This window comes from Rutidosis leptorrhynchoides, chromosome 8 (genome assembly GCF_046630445.1).
Source record: "Rutidosis leptorrhynchoides isolate AG116_Rl617_1_P2 chromosome 8, CSIRO_AGI_Rlap_v1, whole genome shotgun sequence".
In the NCBI taxonomy this organism is placed as follows: Eukaryota; Viridiplantae; Streptophyta; class Magnoliopsida; order Asterales; family Asteraceae; genus Rutidosis; species Rutidosis leptorrhynchoides.
Window position 1 is genome coordinate 236,364,964 of NC_092340.1, and position 18,517 is coordinate 236,383,480.

At 35.8% G+C, this 18,517-nt stretch overlaps 1 protein-coding gene across 1 annotated transcript; it reads right to left on the reverse strand.

Moving 5' to 3' along the window:
- Positions 1–3,410: 3,410 nt before the first annotated feature.
- LOC139862631 (uncharacterized) lies at positions 3,411–5,607 on the reverse strand. Its single transcript, XM_071851249.1, has 5 exons — positions 5,362–5,607; positions 4,868–4,971; positions 4,592–4,763; positions 4,373–4,495; positions 3,411–4,293 (listed from the first exon to the last, which is right to left on the reverse strand). Exons 1-5 carry the CDS (start codon positions 5,545–5,547, stop codon positions 3,688–3,690), a joined length of 1,191 nt encoding a protein of 396 aa, XP_071707350.1. The 5' UTR covers positions 5,548–5,607; the 3' UTR covers positions 3,411–3,687.
- Positions 5,608–18,517: the final 12,910 nt, after the last annotated feature.

Here is an 18,517-nt window from a genome sequence, read left to right on the forward strand (position 1 = left end):
AAGAAAGAAACCGAAACAAAAGGAAAGACGATACAATGAGAGGTCCTAATCATGACACCGAGGAGAGATTAGCCAACCATGTTTAATCCAACCGATCTAAGAAGCAAACCAAACAAAGCAAACACAAGATCAAATATCTTTAACGTTTGGTGAATTGCTTGATTTCGGCTACTTGAACGACACTTAGTCCAAAATGTTTGTCAAGGAAAACACGGAATCATGTCCAAGTTTATAGACAAACTACAAAGCACACAACCACACATACATACACAACAAGCTTATCAAATTTTATTAAACTAGTTATCCAATCACCTTCGCGAAGAATGAATTTGATACAATGTTATAAACGTATGAATCTTCAGTTATACGTAAAACACCTTTTACCAATTCTGTTTAACCTCACCAGTCCAAAGTAGATATACCTAATACCAAATTCTAGAACAAGCAAACATTTGAGGTAAAATCACTAGAATTCCAATATTAACCGACCCGTTCCTTTAGATTAAACGTCTCTTATACATATAGCTAAACGTAGTACTAAAAAATAGGATTAATCTGATAAATGATGGTTATAAAATCAACTCATATCATTAAAGTTATTAACTATTTATTTATTTATTTTTATTTTTTATTGAAAGGCAAGCAGATTTTATTATTAAGAATAAAACAGTACACGAAAAAAGACTAGCAAGGAGCTAGACAATTACACGAACCAACACATAACCGCATAAAAAGGACGCACACACACACACAAAGGCACGAAACTAAAGAAGACACACAATCACGAGGACACGACAACTAAAAAACTATACTTCCGAGTCCGATGACGCGCAAGAAGAGCAGCACGAGCAACAACCAATATCCTCTTCCGAGTCATTCATCACATTCTCGATAAAATATCTATCGTGCCACCGAAAATTATCTCGACGTCGGTTACGCTTCATATTATTCCTACCCCACACATGTTTAATAAAATGACTTTTTATCAAAGGAGGAGCTTTTTTCCTTTTAACACGAAACCGAGCTACCGCGGTAAAAGCAGGACAGAGGGGTACGTCCTGCAAGTCGGCATGAACATTTCCTATTGGGCTAGGGTCACCCACGTCACGTTCATCTAAGCCCAGGACCAGCCCGTTTAGGGCCTGATTGTCCATAGAAAATTCACATGAAGAGTCTGGCCCAACATGAGGAACTGACCCAGTATGAGGAACTGGCCCAGTTTGATGTTGATTTTGGGAACTGCACAAATGGGGAATCGAATAAACAGGCACACGCGTGCCCTTGCTTTCCTTGAACACAGCACCATCAACGTTGGAAATTGCATCAGAAGACATCGGCGACTGTAAATTTTTGGGCAGTGAGTCGCCGCCTAATTTGAAATCCGGTGTGGATGTCGAGGCTAGAGGGTCGTCGGATTGTGGTGGAACTACGTTATCACCAAAATCAACCGTCATGATCTCTCCCTCTTCAACCTCATCATCAACGACATCATCGACATTCACAGTAAGATTAACACCGTGAACTTCCATCTTAACTTCTTCACAATGCACATCCCCCTCTGCCGTTACATTAAGCTCACGTGACAAAACTGAATCCATATCTGACGATTTATTATCACCCAAATTATAACCCTTGGCCTGTTTCGATTGAATCTCACTATCAGCATCTTCGAATCGGAACTTATTTACTTCGATTAGAGACCACGAAATCCGATCCTTGTTAAAACTAAAAACAAGATTATGATTGCTCACCGATTCCGGAAGATCAAAATCGATCCATTTACCTCCGACTTTTATCTCGATACGACTTGAATTATTATGCTGAGACACATTGGGTTGTTGGTTAGACCCAACAACAGAATCTGCGAAGGATTTACCTTCTTGACTAATGGATTTGACGGGTTTGACGAAGCACGACTCCACGGAGCATATGGAAATTCATCATAATCATCGACATTTAGATTGGGAGCACGACCATAAACATCAGCATTCAGGTTAGAAACACGACCTTTATTCAGTACTCGTTTGGTTACATTTCTCTTTAAAGCTTTATAGGCACTAATCCACCTCCCGTTGACATGTATGTTGTTTAAAACTTTCGTAAAGGAATCGATGTCGGAAATGCCATCGAATCGGACGTACCCGAAGCGTTGGCCGCTCGACAATCTCTTCCGAGAAAAGTACACGTCTTTGAGAGCCCCATAATTCTCGAAAACTCTCCTACAGTCATCACGAGACCAAGAATCCGGAAAGTTGAAAATCAAAAATGATGTAACACGACTATCACTCGACTTTGTAGGCGAAAAGCCATTTGGCTTCGACATAGGGATTACATCATCTTCGGCCATATCTCATTCATGCATTTAAACAAACACATTGCGTGCATAACAAAAACCCCAACAATTCCAGATGAAATTATTTGCTGAAGAGATCTAGAACGTCAAGAATGGTAAATTGGAGGTAAAATTAGGTGAGCAAATACTAAATTACGATAACCTGTATCAGATTCATCAATCCTTTTACCTCACTCTTACTCCAGATCTCCGGCGCCTGTAACTATCTTTGTAACTGACTACGAAGCTGTCGGAGACGGCGTTCACTACGACACCGAATCAATCCAGTCGGCGATCGACGAATGTTCTAATGCTGGCGCGGTCGTGTGGTTTTTCTCCCAGATAAATACTTGACGGCGACGGTGTTTTTGTTGTTTTTTAGTAGATGTTTCTACAGTGATTTTAAAATTGTTGACTCTGTTACAAATAAAATTTCTTTTACTAACATCGTTCTAACTCTTATAAACATCCATAACTACTTAACATAGTTAAAATTATTAACTATTTAACCATAGCTACTTAACATTTTCACGGTGGTTAACGTTTATTCAAGGTTAGCAGACGGTTGAACTCCTAACCATTGCCCTGAACCCCGTTAGATTTAGAACCCGGCCACAACCACCTGAAGATTTTTGTCACCTTGATACTTTTAAGACAAATACCCTATGTTCACCATAGTCAAAGCAACCCGCAAAATTACCTATTTACACAACTTCATGTGTTTAAGACGATTATTATTATTAATATTATTTATACTTATTAATAATGATGGCGGGATAGGATGTGATAGAGGTTTTTGTGAGGTATGTGTTGATGTTGCAATTGTGATGGAATGATGGAGTGTGATATAGAGTAGGTGTCACAATTTTTATTTTATTTTTCATTTTTCTTATAATTATTTTATTATTAGTTTTATTTGATTATATAAATTAATAATTTTTTTTATTTTTTATTTATTATTATTTTTTTATAAAACGGAACACATATAAAATATTAAAATGATCTAAAAATTTAAAATTAAAATTGTTCAAATGTCCTAAAAAAATATATGAAAAATTTTAATAATAAAAAAGTCCTAAATTACAATTGTGCTCATCTTCACGCCGGACAAATTTGGTGATGTCGCCAGCGTTAACGGTGGTAAGAAACCCATAAATAGGTATAGCTATACTTTATGAAATGTAGTATCTGACATAAACGTCGTAATAAACTACAAATGTTGTTACATAATAAACTGAATAAAGAACAGGACATAACAGAACAAATGAAATAGATACAATCTACACAAAACAACTGCCACATATGTAAATTTCAAACCTCGTAACACAATCACACCCACCCTTTTATGCTTGTTGCTATCTTCCATACACTCGTTTAGTCCTCACAGAAATCGGCCTTTTCGTGAAATCCAGTTGTTGCACCTTCTTCGACCCTTCGCCAAACGGTTCAACATTTCCAGGATCAAAATCTAGTTCTTTTGATGACAGAAAAACAACAGTTTGTTCTTCTTCTTCAATCTCATTCTCACTTTCATCGAACACCACTTCATTTTCTTTCGTGTTATTCATTGATTTTTCATTTTTCTCCACATTAGTCACCTCCTGTTCACCTTCTGATTCGGATTCGGATTCAGATTCAGATTCATGTTTTTTCAGATTTCTCAATGGGACTTTTGATTTTGAATCGAGTACTTTTCTTGGTCTAGAATTCGGACTATCGGGATTGTGATTATCAGAATCAAAAGATCGAGCTCGAGAAAGCTCAACAGCAGCCCTGGCGGCCTCCGCTGCATACGCTGCTGACTCAAACGCAGCTTGTGCCGCATCTTCCACATCCCTATATTTTTTCCTCCCCTTTTTAGACCCCGAAAAACTCATAACTTCAACAAATTCATCATCCAAATTATTTTCAATCTCACTATTTGTTTGTTCATTCTGTTTGTGCTCAACAACCAATTCATCCTGCAACGATACATACATTATTTTTTCTCAAATCAATTTTAGTACAATTTCTATATTTTCTCAAATATAATTTCATTACCTGTGTAACAACTGGAAATTGACTCTCCAGTTTCAGCACAACACCGGTTTCTGAAGCTATTTCTTGTAGGATCTTCATTCGGGCCTCTAGGCCCGATTGTCGTGGTGATAGCTTTTGTATCATCTAAAACCATCAAAATTCACATTCAATGTCAAATCTCAAAGTATATCAAATTACAAATGAATAATATAGTATATTTAAGATGTTACATATTCTTACTCTTGTACTAACTCCACAATTGTTACGTAACTCAATAGCACCATAAGCAAAATCTTTCCCATAACGAGCTGTGAGAATCGCACGAATTTCTTGAAGTTCAGGGAATTCTCCACATCTTGGAGCTGCATATAGCAAACTTGATGCTGCTTCTTTCAGTTCATCTGGGCATTCCCTGATGTATATTTTTTTGTATAAATTTAATTATTTTTTAAAAATAAGTATAATATCAAAGGTAAGCTACTAAAAAATAAATTTACCAAAAAATATAATACTTACTTTTGTTGTTCTATGAGATGGACCATTTGTAAAAGTAAGTGACAGTAGCCATCCACCATTACATATACATCTAACATGTTTTGCTCCTTGATCACTTGATCAACCTACCACATACCATTAATTTCATTCATTCATCATAGTACAGAGTTATTTAAAACTTGATAGAACAAACAAGGCAAGTGGATAAAAAGGTAACATAATATGAATTATATATATGTTACAACTTTAGTCACGATAGTATTAATAATTGTGTTTTCACTTTGATCATTTAAGCTATTTTGTTTTGCCATGACAAGAAGCCGATAAATGGATCTAAGTTTAGTATTTTACTAAGATGTACGTGATCGATTATGTCATAACCATTTTCTTTTCTGACCACTTCAAAATATACTGCCAGTTAGGTTTGAATTTTGATACAACGGAAGTTATTTAATTTTAGTGAACAAAATGAAAGCAAAAACGAAACTTAAACAAAAAAAGACGTGTTGTTGTACCCGAAGAAGAGCGTGTTCATGATGATCGAGGTTGAGAAGTTGTACGATATCAGAGCGAGCGACAGCGATACGAGCTTGACGTTGGTTTTTAAGGATGGTAACACGAGAAACAGCAAGATTCAGGGTGGCTTTGAATTTAGAGGTTTTAAATTTCCGGCCAAGAAGAGCATCAAGCTTTCTTCCCATGTTGATAAGTATGCAAAGGAAGAAGCCAATAATAAAACAAACGAGAGAAACCGCCTTGTGACTTTTTGTGCTTATGTACATTTCTATATTGAATTGGCTTTTATAAGGAAAATTAAACAAAACTACCCATTAGGTTATATTGTTTACAACTTAGCCCCTAAAAATTGTTCTCGGGTAGGGCCGGCAATCGTCACCCGATTCACTGTATATCTCCCAATCCACCCGATTTAGGTGAATATAGATGATTTAAATAAATGAATACGGATATAATACGAATATGAATGAGCTTAAATTAAATGAATATACATATGAATAAAAATTTACATCAATTCCATTAACACCTATATATATATATATATATATATATATATATATATATATATATATATATATATATATATATATATATATATATATATATATATATATTTTGGTAGGATTAAGAGGGAAGTAACCAATCGAGGGGAAGCGGGGAGAAGCAAAAACTTTTTTTTCGTTTTTTAAAAAATCTTTGTTCACGAACATTATAGATGGGATAAAAATATGAACTTTTAATAAAGACACTTTGTGATAAACGTTTTTATTTTGGCAGGAAAACGCTCGAAGAAGTAATATATAACAATTATCGTATTTTTCGACTGTATGTTGAGGTTTTAGCTATTAGGGTTTAGATATTAGGGTTTATAGGGTTTAGATATTAGGGTTTAGAAATTTAGGGTTTAGGATTTAGATTGAGTTTTTAACACGAACGGTTTAGAGTTTAGGGTTTAGGGTTTGGTGTTTTGGGTTTATTCCATAAACCCAAAAATAAACCCAAAACACCAAACCCTAAACCCTAAACTCTAAATCATGCTAAATTTTACTTCACAAAACATGGAAAAAAAAAATGTTCATATTCTTCACGAACAATATTATCTTGAATGTTATTTTTGTCGATCGTTTTCCCGCCTAAATAATAACATTCATCACGAAGTGTCTTTTCTAAATGTTCATATTTTCGTGTGATCTTGATGCCGGAAAAAAAAAATTCCAAAAAAAACGAAAAAAAAAATTGCTTCCCCCCGCTTCCCCCGATTGGTTACTTCCCCATTGATCCTGCCCCTCTTTATTTATATTTATATTTATATATATATATATATATATATATATATATATATATATATATATATATATATATATATATATATATACACACACACACACTTACCATTTCGCATACATTTGTTATTACATATACATATTGTTTCCAATCGTATACTAAATACTATGATATATTACAATAAGACAAATACATCTAACCAAATATACTACACAATACACAATTACATTTGTTATAATTTATGTTTAGTACTAAGTATAAGAATATATATCTCGGCAAATATCGTATATTCTTGAGTTTGAACTTTAATTATTCGTGCCATATTTACTTTTGTTAAGTTACGTTTTTTTTTTTTTTTTTTTTTTTTTACAAATTATAAAATTTTAACGTGTTCTTGAATATCCAATGTATATCCATTAATCAGCTTGCTCCGTTGGATATAAATATGGATGGATGAACTGAATTAAATGAATATGAGTATATATGTATCAAATTAAATGGATATGGTACGGCATCACTCGACCGTTTCAGATTTATTGTCATTTTACTCACGAGTTGCATTCCTTGGACAGTATATAAATTACCTTTGATCAAACATAACGATTAACGTTTAATGATTTATAATATAAATAATTCAAGGATGGGTTAAGATTGAAATCGATCCTGAATGAAAATTACTTAGTTAAAAATGTTTAGAGTAAACACGTAAAATTGGTGGCGAAGTTTGAACAAAAGTTTTGAGGGTGAAAATAAGGATGACATCGGGCTGGTTTTTAATTATCCCAGAGCTGAACCCGATAAAAAAAACTCATCTCAAATCCGGACCCGGACTCGTCGGGTCTCCATTTAGTTACTAACTAGTGGGTAAACAGGTTTTCCCACGTGATGATACGCATAGCGCATCGGGCTTTTATTTAGGCTTTTGCTTGAGCCTGTTCCGTTAGCGGCCCATTGACCTTTTTCCTCAAAACCTAATCTTAACCTTATAAATAAAGGGGTAGACCCTCTACCTAAAATAAGCTCTTAATATCCTATCTCCCCTCTAGGGTTTTACCTACTCTCTTCGTGTAGGGTTTTTCCTTCGCCGCCAATCAACTTCGTCTCGATCGATCGGCCAACAGTCATAACCACCCTCCTGAAACCATCATCTCGGATAGGGTTATCACGGTAATCGAAGGAGGTTAACGTCACTGTACTCAATAAACCCTCATCTATTGCACTCAAACGTGTTTCTAGCCTTCGGTGGAAATATGCTTGATCACCACGGGTATTCGGGTCCCCATTTACTTGAAAACTATGGGGTAAACGAGTTATTTCATGAGCACTCGAGTCCGTTTCGGGTATATGGGCCGGGTAATCGGGTATACAGGCCAAGGAATCGGGTATACAGGCCGGGTATATGGACTCGTGTCTTTTTTGTGTGTACGGGTCGGATAATCGGGTTTGTGTCCAAAACCATCCTCGGACCCGACCCGAGTAAACAATAAAAACCATCCTCATACCCGGTCCGAGACCCATTTAGTCTGCCCGACCGACCCAAAAATGTCGGGTTTGAGAATTTTTCATCGGGTATGGGTTTTTTGTCATCCCTAGGTGATAATCATATATGAGTAAGGTGTAAACGGATAAATGGATAATTTATTTTTCTACATGTTATCAAGGAAGGGAGAGTATGTTTATTTAGATGTACGCAATTTAACCGGATAATTCAATAATCGTTTTCAACTCATTTTCATTACACTCATAATATTGTGTTACTAAGTTTTGAACGTGAGAACCTTGTGAAGTAAATTGTTAATAATCTAAAGTTTGAGAGGTAAATTGTTAATAATGTAAATTTTGAGAGGCTCACAATGTAATTTTTCTCCTCTGTGTAAAAAGAATTACTATATGAACGTTTTATATTAACAAATAAAAGAATATAATTTATATGATAACTATTTTGGATATAATAATGTAAAGATATTAAAAAAAAAAATGAGGTACTATAGTTAAAAGAAGAAACATACGTTTATTTTTATCATTCCGTATCATTCGTCGTTTAAAGACTACAAAAAAATATTGATTGAGCGCTTCAACATTTTGTAATGAACCATTCAATTAATTATACGGTGTTGAATATTACATTATATTGTTTAAATAAATAATACGTCATAGTCATAAAATAAATATATTTAACAATAAATGTAGTTATAAACTGAAGTATTTCTAGCCTAGCACTGTCAAAGAATTTCATCAACCTTAAAATAGTGAGTCTGAGTCTCGTGATAAAAAAAAAAGTGTGTACGTTTTTTTTTATGTCGATTGTTTCTGATTTAATTGCGTTGGAATGCTTAACTACCCTAAGGAAACCATTTACATAATTACATAAGGAGCACATAAAAATCGCATGTTTTAAGGGACATCTTATACTGTGTTTAAATAAAAAATTATGTAACTCCATTTTTATTTTTAATTTTTAATGAAATGAAATGAATCGTAGTGTTGAGTGATTTAACCCAGCAAGTCGAGTAAGCTTTTTAAATGTATTATGGAGTAATTGTTTTTTTTTTTTTTTTTTTTTTTTTTTTTTGGCAAAAAACATGAAGTATATAAATAAAACAACAACAAAACCCAATACCACATAAGTGGTGTATGGGGATGTGAGATGTAGACAATCCTTCCCCTAACCGAGAATAAAAACAAGTCATTTTTTCACCCAGAGTGAAAACACTTTCAAAAGTAGAGAAAGTCATCCATCTCTCTATTCGACGGATAAAGAGATTGTTTCCAAGTAAACGTCCGGCCAATAAGTAGGAAAAAGTTTTTTAAAAAAATAAATTAAATTGAGACGCCATGAAAATGGCAAAATCAAATTTGCATGGGTTTTAAATCTTGTCTGAAATTTAATTTAGGCTCTAAAGTCAGTCAAGTCGCCAATAAATCGACACTTGCTGTCTACTCAATAACTAGAGCCGACCGGAAGTATATAAATAAAACTTTTCACAAAATATGGAGTAATTGTTTATACTATGCTTCTTACCGTAATTAATACGGAGGAAATGAATAGCGAGTGAACGAGGAAAGGCATGTGAAATTGTGAATTAGACGCGTTTAATAGCCATTTTCCTTGCAAGTGAAGTGTTGTAGTCGGTCAAACTTTTGGAAAGGAAACTTAGACCTTCTTCTAATTGATGTTTACATTAAGGTCCCTAAAGTTTCATATTAATATTTCGAAATATTTACACACACATACATACTCTACTTTTTTTTTATTGAAAATTTTACGTGATTGGACCTTGTGATTTACTTCAAATTACACGGGTGATCCCTGAATTTCTTTTAACATGGTTCGTCACCGTGATTTGTACAAATTATGTCGTGTGTCAATGTCGATAACGATCGTTAAACAATGTCGCTAACTCATGACATGTGCCTTGCACATGATGATAATTTCGTTACTTTATCTATTGTTTCTCATTCCAAATTAAAACCTTCATCCTTTAATTTCCTTTCTTTATCAAGAACAATAGTTTAAAATAAAGAACTGAGATTCATAGTATAACAAACAAAATACCAAAACTCTCAATTACTCATTTTTAAGAAGTGTTCGATGCGATTTCCAAAATCAGTTTAATTAATTAGTCAACACCAGCTAATGGGTCAAAAACAAATTTATTGATCAAAGTCGGTTAAAGTCAAAATTGGACAACTCTTTACATGAATTTTAATTAGAATTTAGCGTTTTTAAACAAAATAATCGCTTTTAGCAATTATGTTAATTTATATGTTTATGTTTATGATTTTCTTCTATATTGACACATATGATTTTGAAATTTATTATTTAATTGTATAAAAGTTACATATGATCATTGATCATTTGAAGCCAATTAGGAATGAATCCAAGTAGTGATGTTACTCCATAAGTGGGACAAAAACCTCACAGTGAAGAAAATCTTAGGGTCTTTTTACTTTTCATTTAACGATCTGTTTTTATATAGCTCTTAATTCAGTAAGTAAAATTGTTGTTTATTTTGTTAATTAATTTGAAGATTGGTCTGTTTTCTATGAGACATAAAATCCGACACCTCTTTACAAAATGAAGCAAATAGAAACAGATTCAAATTAAAAAAATAAATAAATAAACAGCTCCTTGATCGCATCTTCTACCCGCTCATCTTCTAGGCGCTCTACTAGGCAGGATCATATGGTTGACCAACCAAATTATTATTGATGCATTCACTAGAATCCTAGAAATGAAGTCAAACTCCTATTATCACTTTGTGTTTTTACAAGTGTTTATCAAAGTTATTGAATATGTTAGAAGCCAATTTGAGTTGCCTAGACTCTAAATAAACTAGAGGGGGAAACAGTGATCCTTTCGACAACTTTTCTTTCCATATCCTTTAATCCAAAAGCAATACGAAGTGCATAGTGTAGCGAGGAAAAGTAAGATAGTTGTTTATAATTTTTTTTTCTTGCTAAAAATACGAAAACTCATATAGAAACGAAGACTTTTTCAAAAAGAAAACATTAACAACCGGAAAGTACAAGAGGAGAGGAAAGGTATGAGGCTCGAACCTCGAAGCTACATCGAAAAACCATGCGCTAACTATAACCGAGCATCAACTGCAAAACCAAAAAACACCCAACCAACGACCCTATCAAATACATAAATACAACCACTAAACTACAAACATGAAGACCAAACAACTTAAAAACACAAAAAACTAAACTAAACCTAGCTAAAACAACACAAATGCTAAATTGTTTACTACGTGGAGGAACTAATGCTAAACTGCTGACATGCTAATAAATTTCCCATCTTGCATGTTCAGTACACCAACTCGTATTCCATAAGTAATGGTGTATCCTAGGAGATACACGCATAAAAACATCATTTTTATACAGAAAACTAGATCAAAGAGCACAAGACATGATGAAATTTAGCAGTTTTCAGCATTTGCCGCCCAGCGTTTAGCAGGCCGCCCAGCGTCAAGCGTAAGCCCTGCAGGCAGCTTCTATGCATAAGCCCTTTTACTCAGCGCGTGAACGGCACGCAGCCACGTCAGCACACGCCACCGACATTCCGGATACTTCAATAACAGAACCATTCAGTGATTGACACGTGTATCCCGTGAATTTCGGACATTCTACGCCTATAAATAGACCCCCTGGGTCACCACATTTGACATCATTCTGATCTGAACTTCAGTAAGAGAGAAGTACACTTTCTCTCTCACACAGTTCTTTATCACTCTAAAACAATATTAGCCGCTTAGCATCAGTGCGCTAGACGGATCATAACAGATTGATCCACAGATTGATTGAGGCCACCCCACAGATCTTACATCTGTGTTTCGGGTCTGCAGAGATTATTTCTCAAGGGCAAACAACAATCAACAGTATACGCCACACGCTGAGCAGCTAATTTTCTGTACTAGTACCTTACAGCCGCTATACGGAAAATCGTACTAACAGATGGCGCCATCCGTCTCAAAGACCACAAAAACCATCAAGAGCACGAAGGCAACTGAAACAACCTCATCAAAAACAAAACTTGAACCAGTCAATGAAAACCTTATTGAAAATATACCAGTTGATCAGTTAACTCTTGAAGAGACTTCCGTTGAAGAAGAAGATCAGTTGTACACTGACACGGCAGATGATCAAGTTCATGAAACCATACCACGATTGAGAAAACCATTGATGGGAGGTTCCAGTGCAGGAATGTGGAAAGTCAGGAGAGGCACACATAATGTTTCTTTCAAGAAGACTTCTGATGTGAACGCTAAACATAACGGCAAAGGAAAATCAATTTCCAAATCATAATTGTTTAAGCCATTCAATCAATTGAATGCTTTAGTTGATGACACTGAGAATCAACACAGTGATGAAGGTTTTCTAGAGGACGATTGGAATTTTGAAGAAGAGGGTGAACAGTTCTTTATGACTGAAGAAATGGCAAGCAAGTTACTGGATGAATTTTTGACTAAAACAGCGCCATCGCGATTTAAGCAAAAGTTAGCACAACCAACTATCATTGCAACAGCTGTAGATAATCTGTTTGCTTTGATTACTGGAGATGAAGCTATCAAACCGCCAGCAATGGCAGAGTCCACACAGTGATTTATCCCTCGAATTGCAGATTATCCATTACCAAGAAATTTGGGAATTCCATCTATCGGTGTTTATGATGGTACAACAGATCCAGAAGATTTTCTGACTATGTTTGAAGGTGTCATGAGGTTACAGCATTGGGAAGATGAAAGTGCGTGCCATATGTTTCCAATGGTATTGCAGAAAATGGCAAGAGAGTGGTTTGCTAGCTTGCCACCAAGGAGCATTACCAGTTTTCTTGATTTGAGGGCAAAGTTTGTGATGCAATATCAAAGCTTGAGAAGCTGCACATTGTCACATCTTGATGCACATGAGATAACAATGCACCAGAATGAATCACTGAGTGATTTTATGAAATGTTATACCATTGAGTGTCAGAAGATACTAGACATACCAGAGTCTCAGCTTGTTTCAGGATTTATATTTTGTCTTGATCAGCGACGTTTTGCACGATTAATTCATGCTTTTGATGGAATTTAACAAGTTTCAAAACAACATGTTCATTAAGTTAACACAATCATAAAACCAATTTTAAGATAGTTGATACGAGCGGAAGCATTAATAGAACAAGTATATATATAAAACCGTTTTGTTAAATTCCATACTAATATCAAGTCTTGGAATCATACTTACATATAATACAAGTAGAAGAAGAAGATTATACCTCTTCAATGGTGAGTAATGAGCTGAATGGACAGCAGGATATGAAGAAGAAGATGATGGAGAAAATAGCTTCTAATTTGAAGCCTCAAGTGTGTAATACCCACAAGCCCTTTTGCACCAACACCCCTTATGATAGAGTTAGGATTTAAGACACTTAATCACCTAGATTTAGCAAGCAAAACCACTTCCTTCCCTCCCTAAAGCTCACGGCCAGCAGGACTTATTTCAGCAGAAAAGTTGCAGTTTTCTTTTAGTGTTTGCTTGTTTTTCATCTCACTTGAGTCAAGGAATGCTTTTTGGTTAAAAGGAGACATGCATGCTTAAGGAATATCTTGTTCCAAGTTACCAAGCAAGCATGGGAATCACACCTAGGAGTCCCAAAAAACTGCATCCTCCCTTTTATTTAAATAACAAGTGCAATTTATATAAACTTGTAAATACATTTATAAAACTTGTTAAATAAAACCATGCATTATTTATGTTACTTATATTTTATAAACTTTTATAAAATATAAAATAATATAATCATTTAAACCTATAAACAATTATATATAAATTATCCAAATAATTTACCTCAAGTGATAATACTTTAGAAAACCGATTTTCTAAAATTCTAGTGTCGCGTATTTACATAACAATCCAATCGTTAAAATAAATACATATAAAGTGCTGGTAAGCTTGTTATTGGGTATGACCCGACTTGGATCATAACATAGTGGCCACGTTAATTTAATATGTCTCTCGGGCATATGAAATACCTACAATCTCCCACTTGCACGAGAAACATAAGAAATTAATGCAAGTGATGGATACCACCTAACGACCGTCCATCACCCCCAATATGTTATGACTTTGTGCCATTCAATAACATCATCCCTTTCGAGTTCCCATCTCGAATATGAATAGGTGAATCTTTCATCACATCCTTTTGTCCTAGATGTCATGTTAAATCCAAGAGACACAGAGTGATCACTCTCTTCTAGATCTAACTTTATCAGGCCTTAGACATCTGACTCTCAACGAATAAGAGGGACAAATTCCATCTTGACTACATACGTCATAAATATGTACCTTGCATTATGCCTGAGCTCTTCCTTGTGAACTACCATATTTCAGAATAGCGAAGGAAAGAATCAAGGCACAATACCTGGTAAATATCTGAATCCAATACGTATCTCAGGTCAGAGGATACAATGATATTCGCCTTTACTCAAGATTACATGTGATCAACCACAAAGGCTCCATTTAGTAAATCTTGAGGGCGGGTCTTCCAATATTTGTATACTACAAATATCTATGAACCTTGGTTGCAACCTTGCCCCACATTCATCCCGTGAATGTATACCAATCCAAGTTCATAATAGTCTAAACCTCACACTTGCTCCCACAAATGTGATCGACTACGGAATTTAGAATAATTGCTTATTCATGGATAAAATATGCAAAATAGGAACTTAACTCAAAATAAATTAAACCATAATTATATTAATGAGTTTGAACAATTTCGTTCCGTTACAATACTTAAAACAGATCATGACCAATCACTAGAATATCGAAGCCCTAATGCACAAACATGTCCTGCATGTTTTGATCCATGTAAGAGCTTCGTGAGAGGATCCGCTATATTAAGATCTGTGTGAACTTTGCTAATATATATCTTTCCCTTTTCAACTTCATCCCTTATGTAGTTGAATCTCCGCTCAATGTGACGGGTCTTTTGATGAGCACGAGGTTCCTTGATTTGAGCAATCGCACCCTCGTTGTCACAAAAGATCTCAAGAGGGTCCTGAATGGAAGGGACTACTCCTAAGTCGTCGATGAATTTCTTCATCCATGCAGCTTCCTGAGCTGCCAATGATGCGGCGATGTACTCCGACTCTGTAGTGGATAGAGCAACAACATCCTGTTTTGAACTCTTCCAAGAGACCGCACCTCCATTTAATGTGAAGACATAACCGGATTGTGATCGAGAATCATCACGATCAGTTTGGAAACTCGCGTCCACGTAACCTTTTACAGCGAGTTCCTCCTCACCAGACCCATATATCAGAAACATATCCTTAGTCCTCCTAAGGTATTTCAATATACTTTTAACAGCAATCTAATGACTGTTTCCTGGGTTATTCTGGTATCTACTTGTCAGGCTAAGAGCGCATGACACATCCGGTCTAGTGCATATCATTGCATACATGATTGACCCAATGGCAGAAGCATATGGGACTTTCTTCATTCTCTCCTGTTCATCTTTTGTGGTGGGGCACTGAGATGAACTGAGAAGTGTTCCCTTTTGAATAGGTACCAAACCTTTCTTAGAGTTCTCCATCTTGAACCTTTTCAAGATCTTTTCAATGTATGCACTTTGATTTAAACCTATCAGTTTCTTGGATCTATCCCTGTAGATCCCAATCCCCAAAACGTATTGTGCTTCTCCAAGATCCTTAATGGAGAAGCATTTGCTTAACCAAGTTTTAACACCTTGCATTTCCGGAATATCATTTCCAAATAACAATATATCATCCACATATAGTACAAGGAACATGATAGTGCTCCCACTAGCTTTCTTGTATACACAAGCTTCATCACCATTTTTAATGAAGCCAAATTTCTTGGCCTCCTCATTAAAACGATGATTCCACATTCTAGATGCTTGTTTCAATCCGTAGATTGACTTCTTTAACTTGCATACCTTTTTAGGATATTTTGGATCAACAAAACCCTCAGGCTGAACCATATAGACATCTTCCTCAAGATGTCCGTTTAGGAAGGCGGTCTTGACATCCATCTGCCATATTTCATAATCATAATGAGCAGCAATGGCAAGTAATATCCTAATAGACTTTAGCATCGCCACGGGCGAAAAAGTTTCATCATAGTCAACCCCTTGAGTTTGAGTGAAACCTTTTGCTACAAGTCTAGCTTTATATGTATCCAAGTTTCCATGTATGTCGGTTTTCATTTTGAACAGCCATTTACAATCAACTAGCCTAGAGCCAGGAGGTTGCGCAACAAGTTCCCAAACTTGGTTGTCATACATGGATTGCATCTCAGCGTTCATGGCTTCTTGCCATTTATCTTTATCAATCCTTGATAAAGCATCTTGGTAGTTTATTGGTTCATCCAAATCAACCACATAGCAACCATCCATGAGAAACCCATATCTCTCAGGAGGATTGCTAATCCTACCAGATCTGCGAACGTCTTGTGTATTTTGATCATCCATCTGATCACTCTCAACATTTTCATGTTGAGTGCTAGTGTCAGCCAATTTTGTATCATCTACTTGATCTTGAACCTCTTCAAGATCTATCTTCCTCTCACTATTTCCTTCCATTAGGAACTTAGTTTCAAGGAATTCAACCTTTCGAGCAACAAATACATTTTGCTCGGTTTGATCATAGAAATAGTATCCCATATCATCCTTGGGATATCCTATGAAGATACACTTCGTGGATCGAGCATTCAACTTATTAGGGACGTAACGCTTAGGATAAGCTTCACATCCCCATACCTTTAAGTATGATAGAGACGGAGGTTTTCCAAACCACATCTCATGAGGAGTTCGTTCCACTTTCTTGGTTGGGGCCATATTTAAAATACGAGCCACGGAGCATAGACAATAACCCCAAAACGATAGAGGTAACGAGCTTCTTGCCATCATAGATCGAACCATATCCATTAGGGTTCGGTTCCTCCTTTCGGAAACTCCATTAAGTTGGGGTGTTCCTGGTGGAGTAAGTTGCGAGATAATCCCACAACTCCTAAGATGATCTTGGAAAGCATCGCTTAGGTATTCACCTCCTCTATCGGTACGAAGTACTTTGATTGTCTTATTGAATTGATTTTGTACTTCGCTTTGATATTCTTTGAATGCTTCAAAAGTTTCGTCCTTATGTCTTAACAAGTAGACATATCCAAAACGACTGAAGTCATCAATGAAAGTAACGAAGTATCTTTCACCATTCCTAGCTATGGGCTTAAAGGGTCCACATACATCCGAATGTATTAATCCCAATAAGTCCTTAGCCCTTTCATAGGTCCCTTTGAAAGGTGCTTTAGTCATTTTGCCTTGTAAACAAGATTCACACACATCAAACGAGTCCATCTCATTTGATTTCAAGAGTCCATTCTTTTGAAGTGTATGCATTCGGTTCTTGTTTATGTGACCAAGGCGACAATGCCATAAGTAGGAATCACTCAAATCCCTTTTGAGTTTCTTGGTGCTAGTATGGTATATTGAGCTACTAGATGATGTATCATCATGAACCAATTCATAAATTCCATTTGAAGGCGAAGCCTTAAAATAGAATACATTATCTAAATAAACATGGATATCATTATTAACAAAATTAAGATAAAAACCACATTGTTTTAAACGGGAAACTGAAATAATGTTTCGACATAAATCCGGTGCATACAAAACATTGTTCAAAATAAGTTCCAAACCACTTGGAAGCTTTAATACAAAGTCTCCTTGAGCCTTCACTAGCACTTTGGCTCCATTACCCATAAAGAGACTTGATGTTCCCGTTTGCTTGCTACTTCTTTTGAACCCCTGCAAAGAATTGCAAATGTGAGTTCCACATCCAGTGTCTAATACCCATGTATTAGAAGAAGTAATACTAAGCTCTATATATACCATATATATGTTACCTGAGGATTGCCCCGCATCCCTCTTTTCCTTCAACTCCTTAAGGTAGACCGGGCAATTGCGTTTACAGTGACCCACTTCACCGCAACCGAAGCACGGGTCTTCCTTGGGGTTTGCTTGTCCGGCAACCTTTTGCTTCTTGTTCTTGTTTTTGGTTGGGGTAACCATCCTCCCCTTTCCCTTGCCTTGATGGGCGGGTCCTTTCCTCTTAGCCGCCTTTGGCTTAGAGATGTTATTACCTTTGGACCCACCATCATTGATCATTAGCACGGGTGAAGCCCTCTTACCCATGCTAGTTTCGGCCGTCCTTAACATGCCATGAAGTTCACCAATGGTCTTATCCATCCCATTCATATTGTAATTAATTACAAATTGGTCAAACCTCTTTGACAAGGAGTTTAGGATAAGATCGGTGGCTAGCTCATTAGATATGTTGAGATTAAGACGGTTTGCGCGATCAA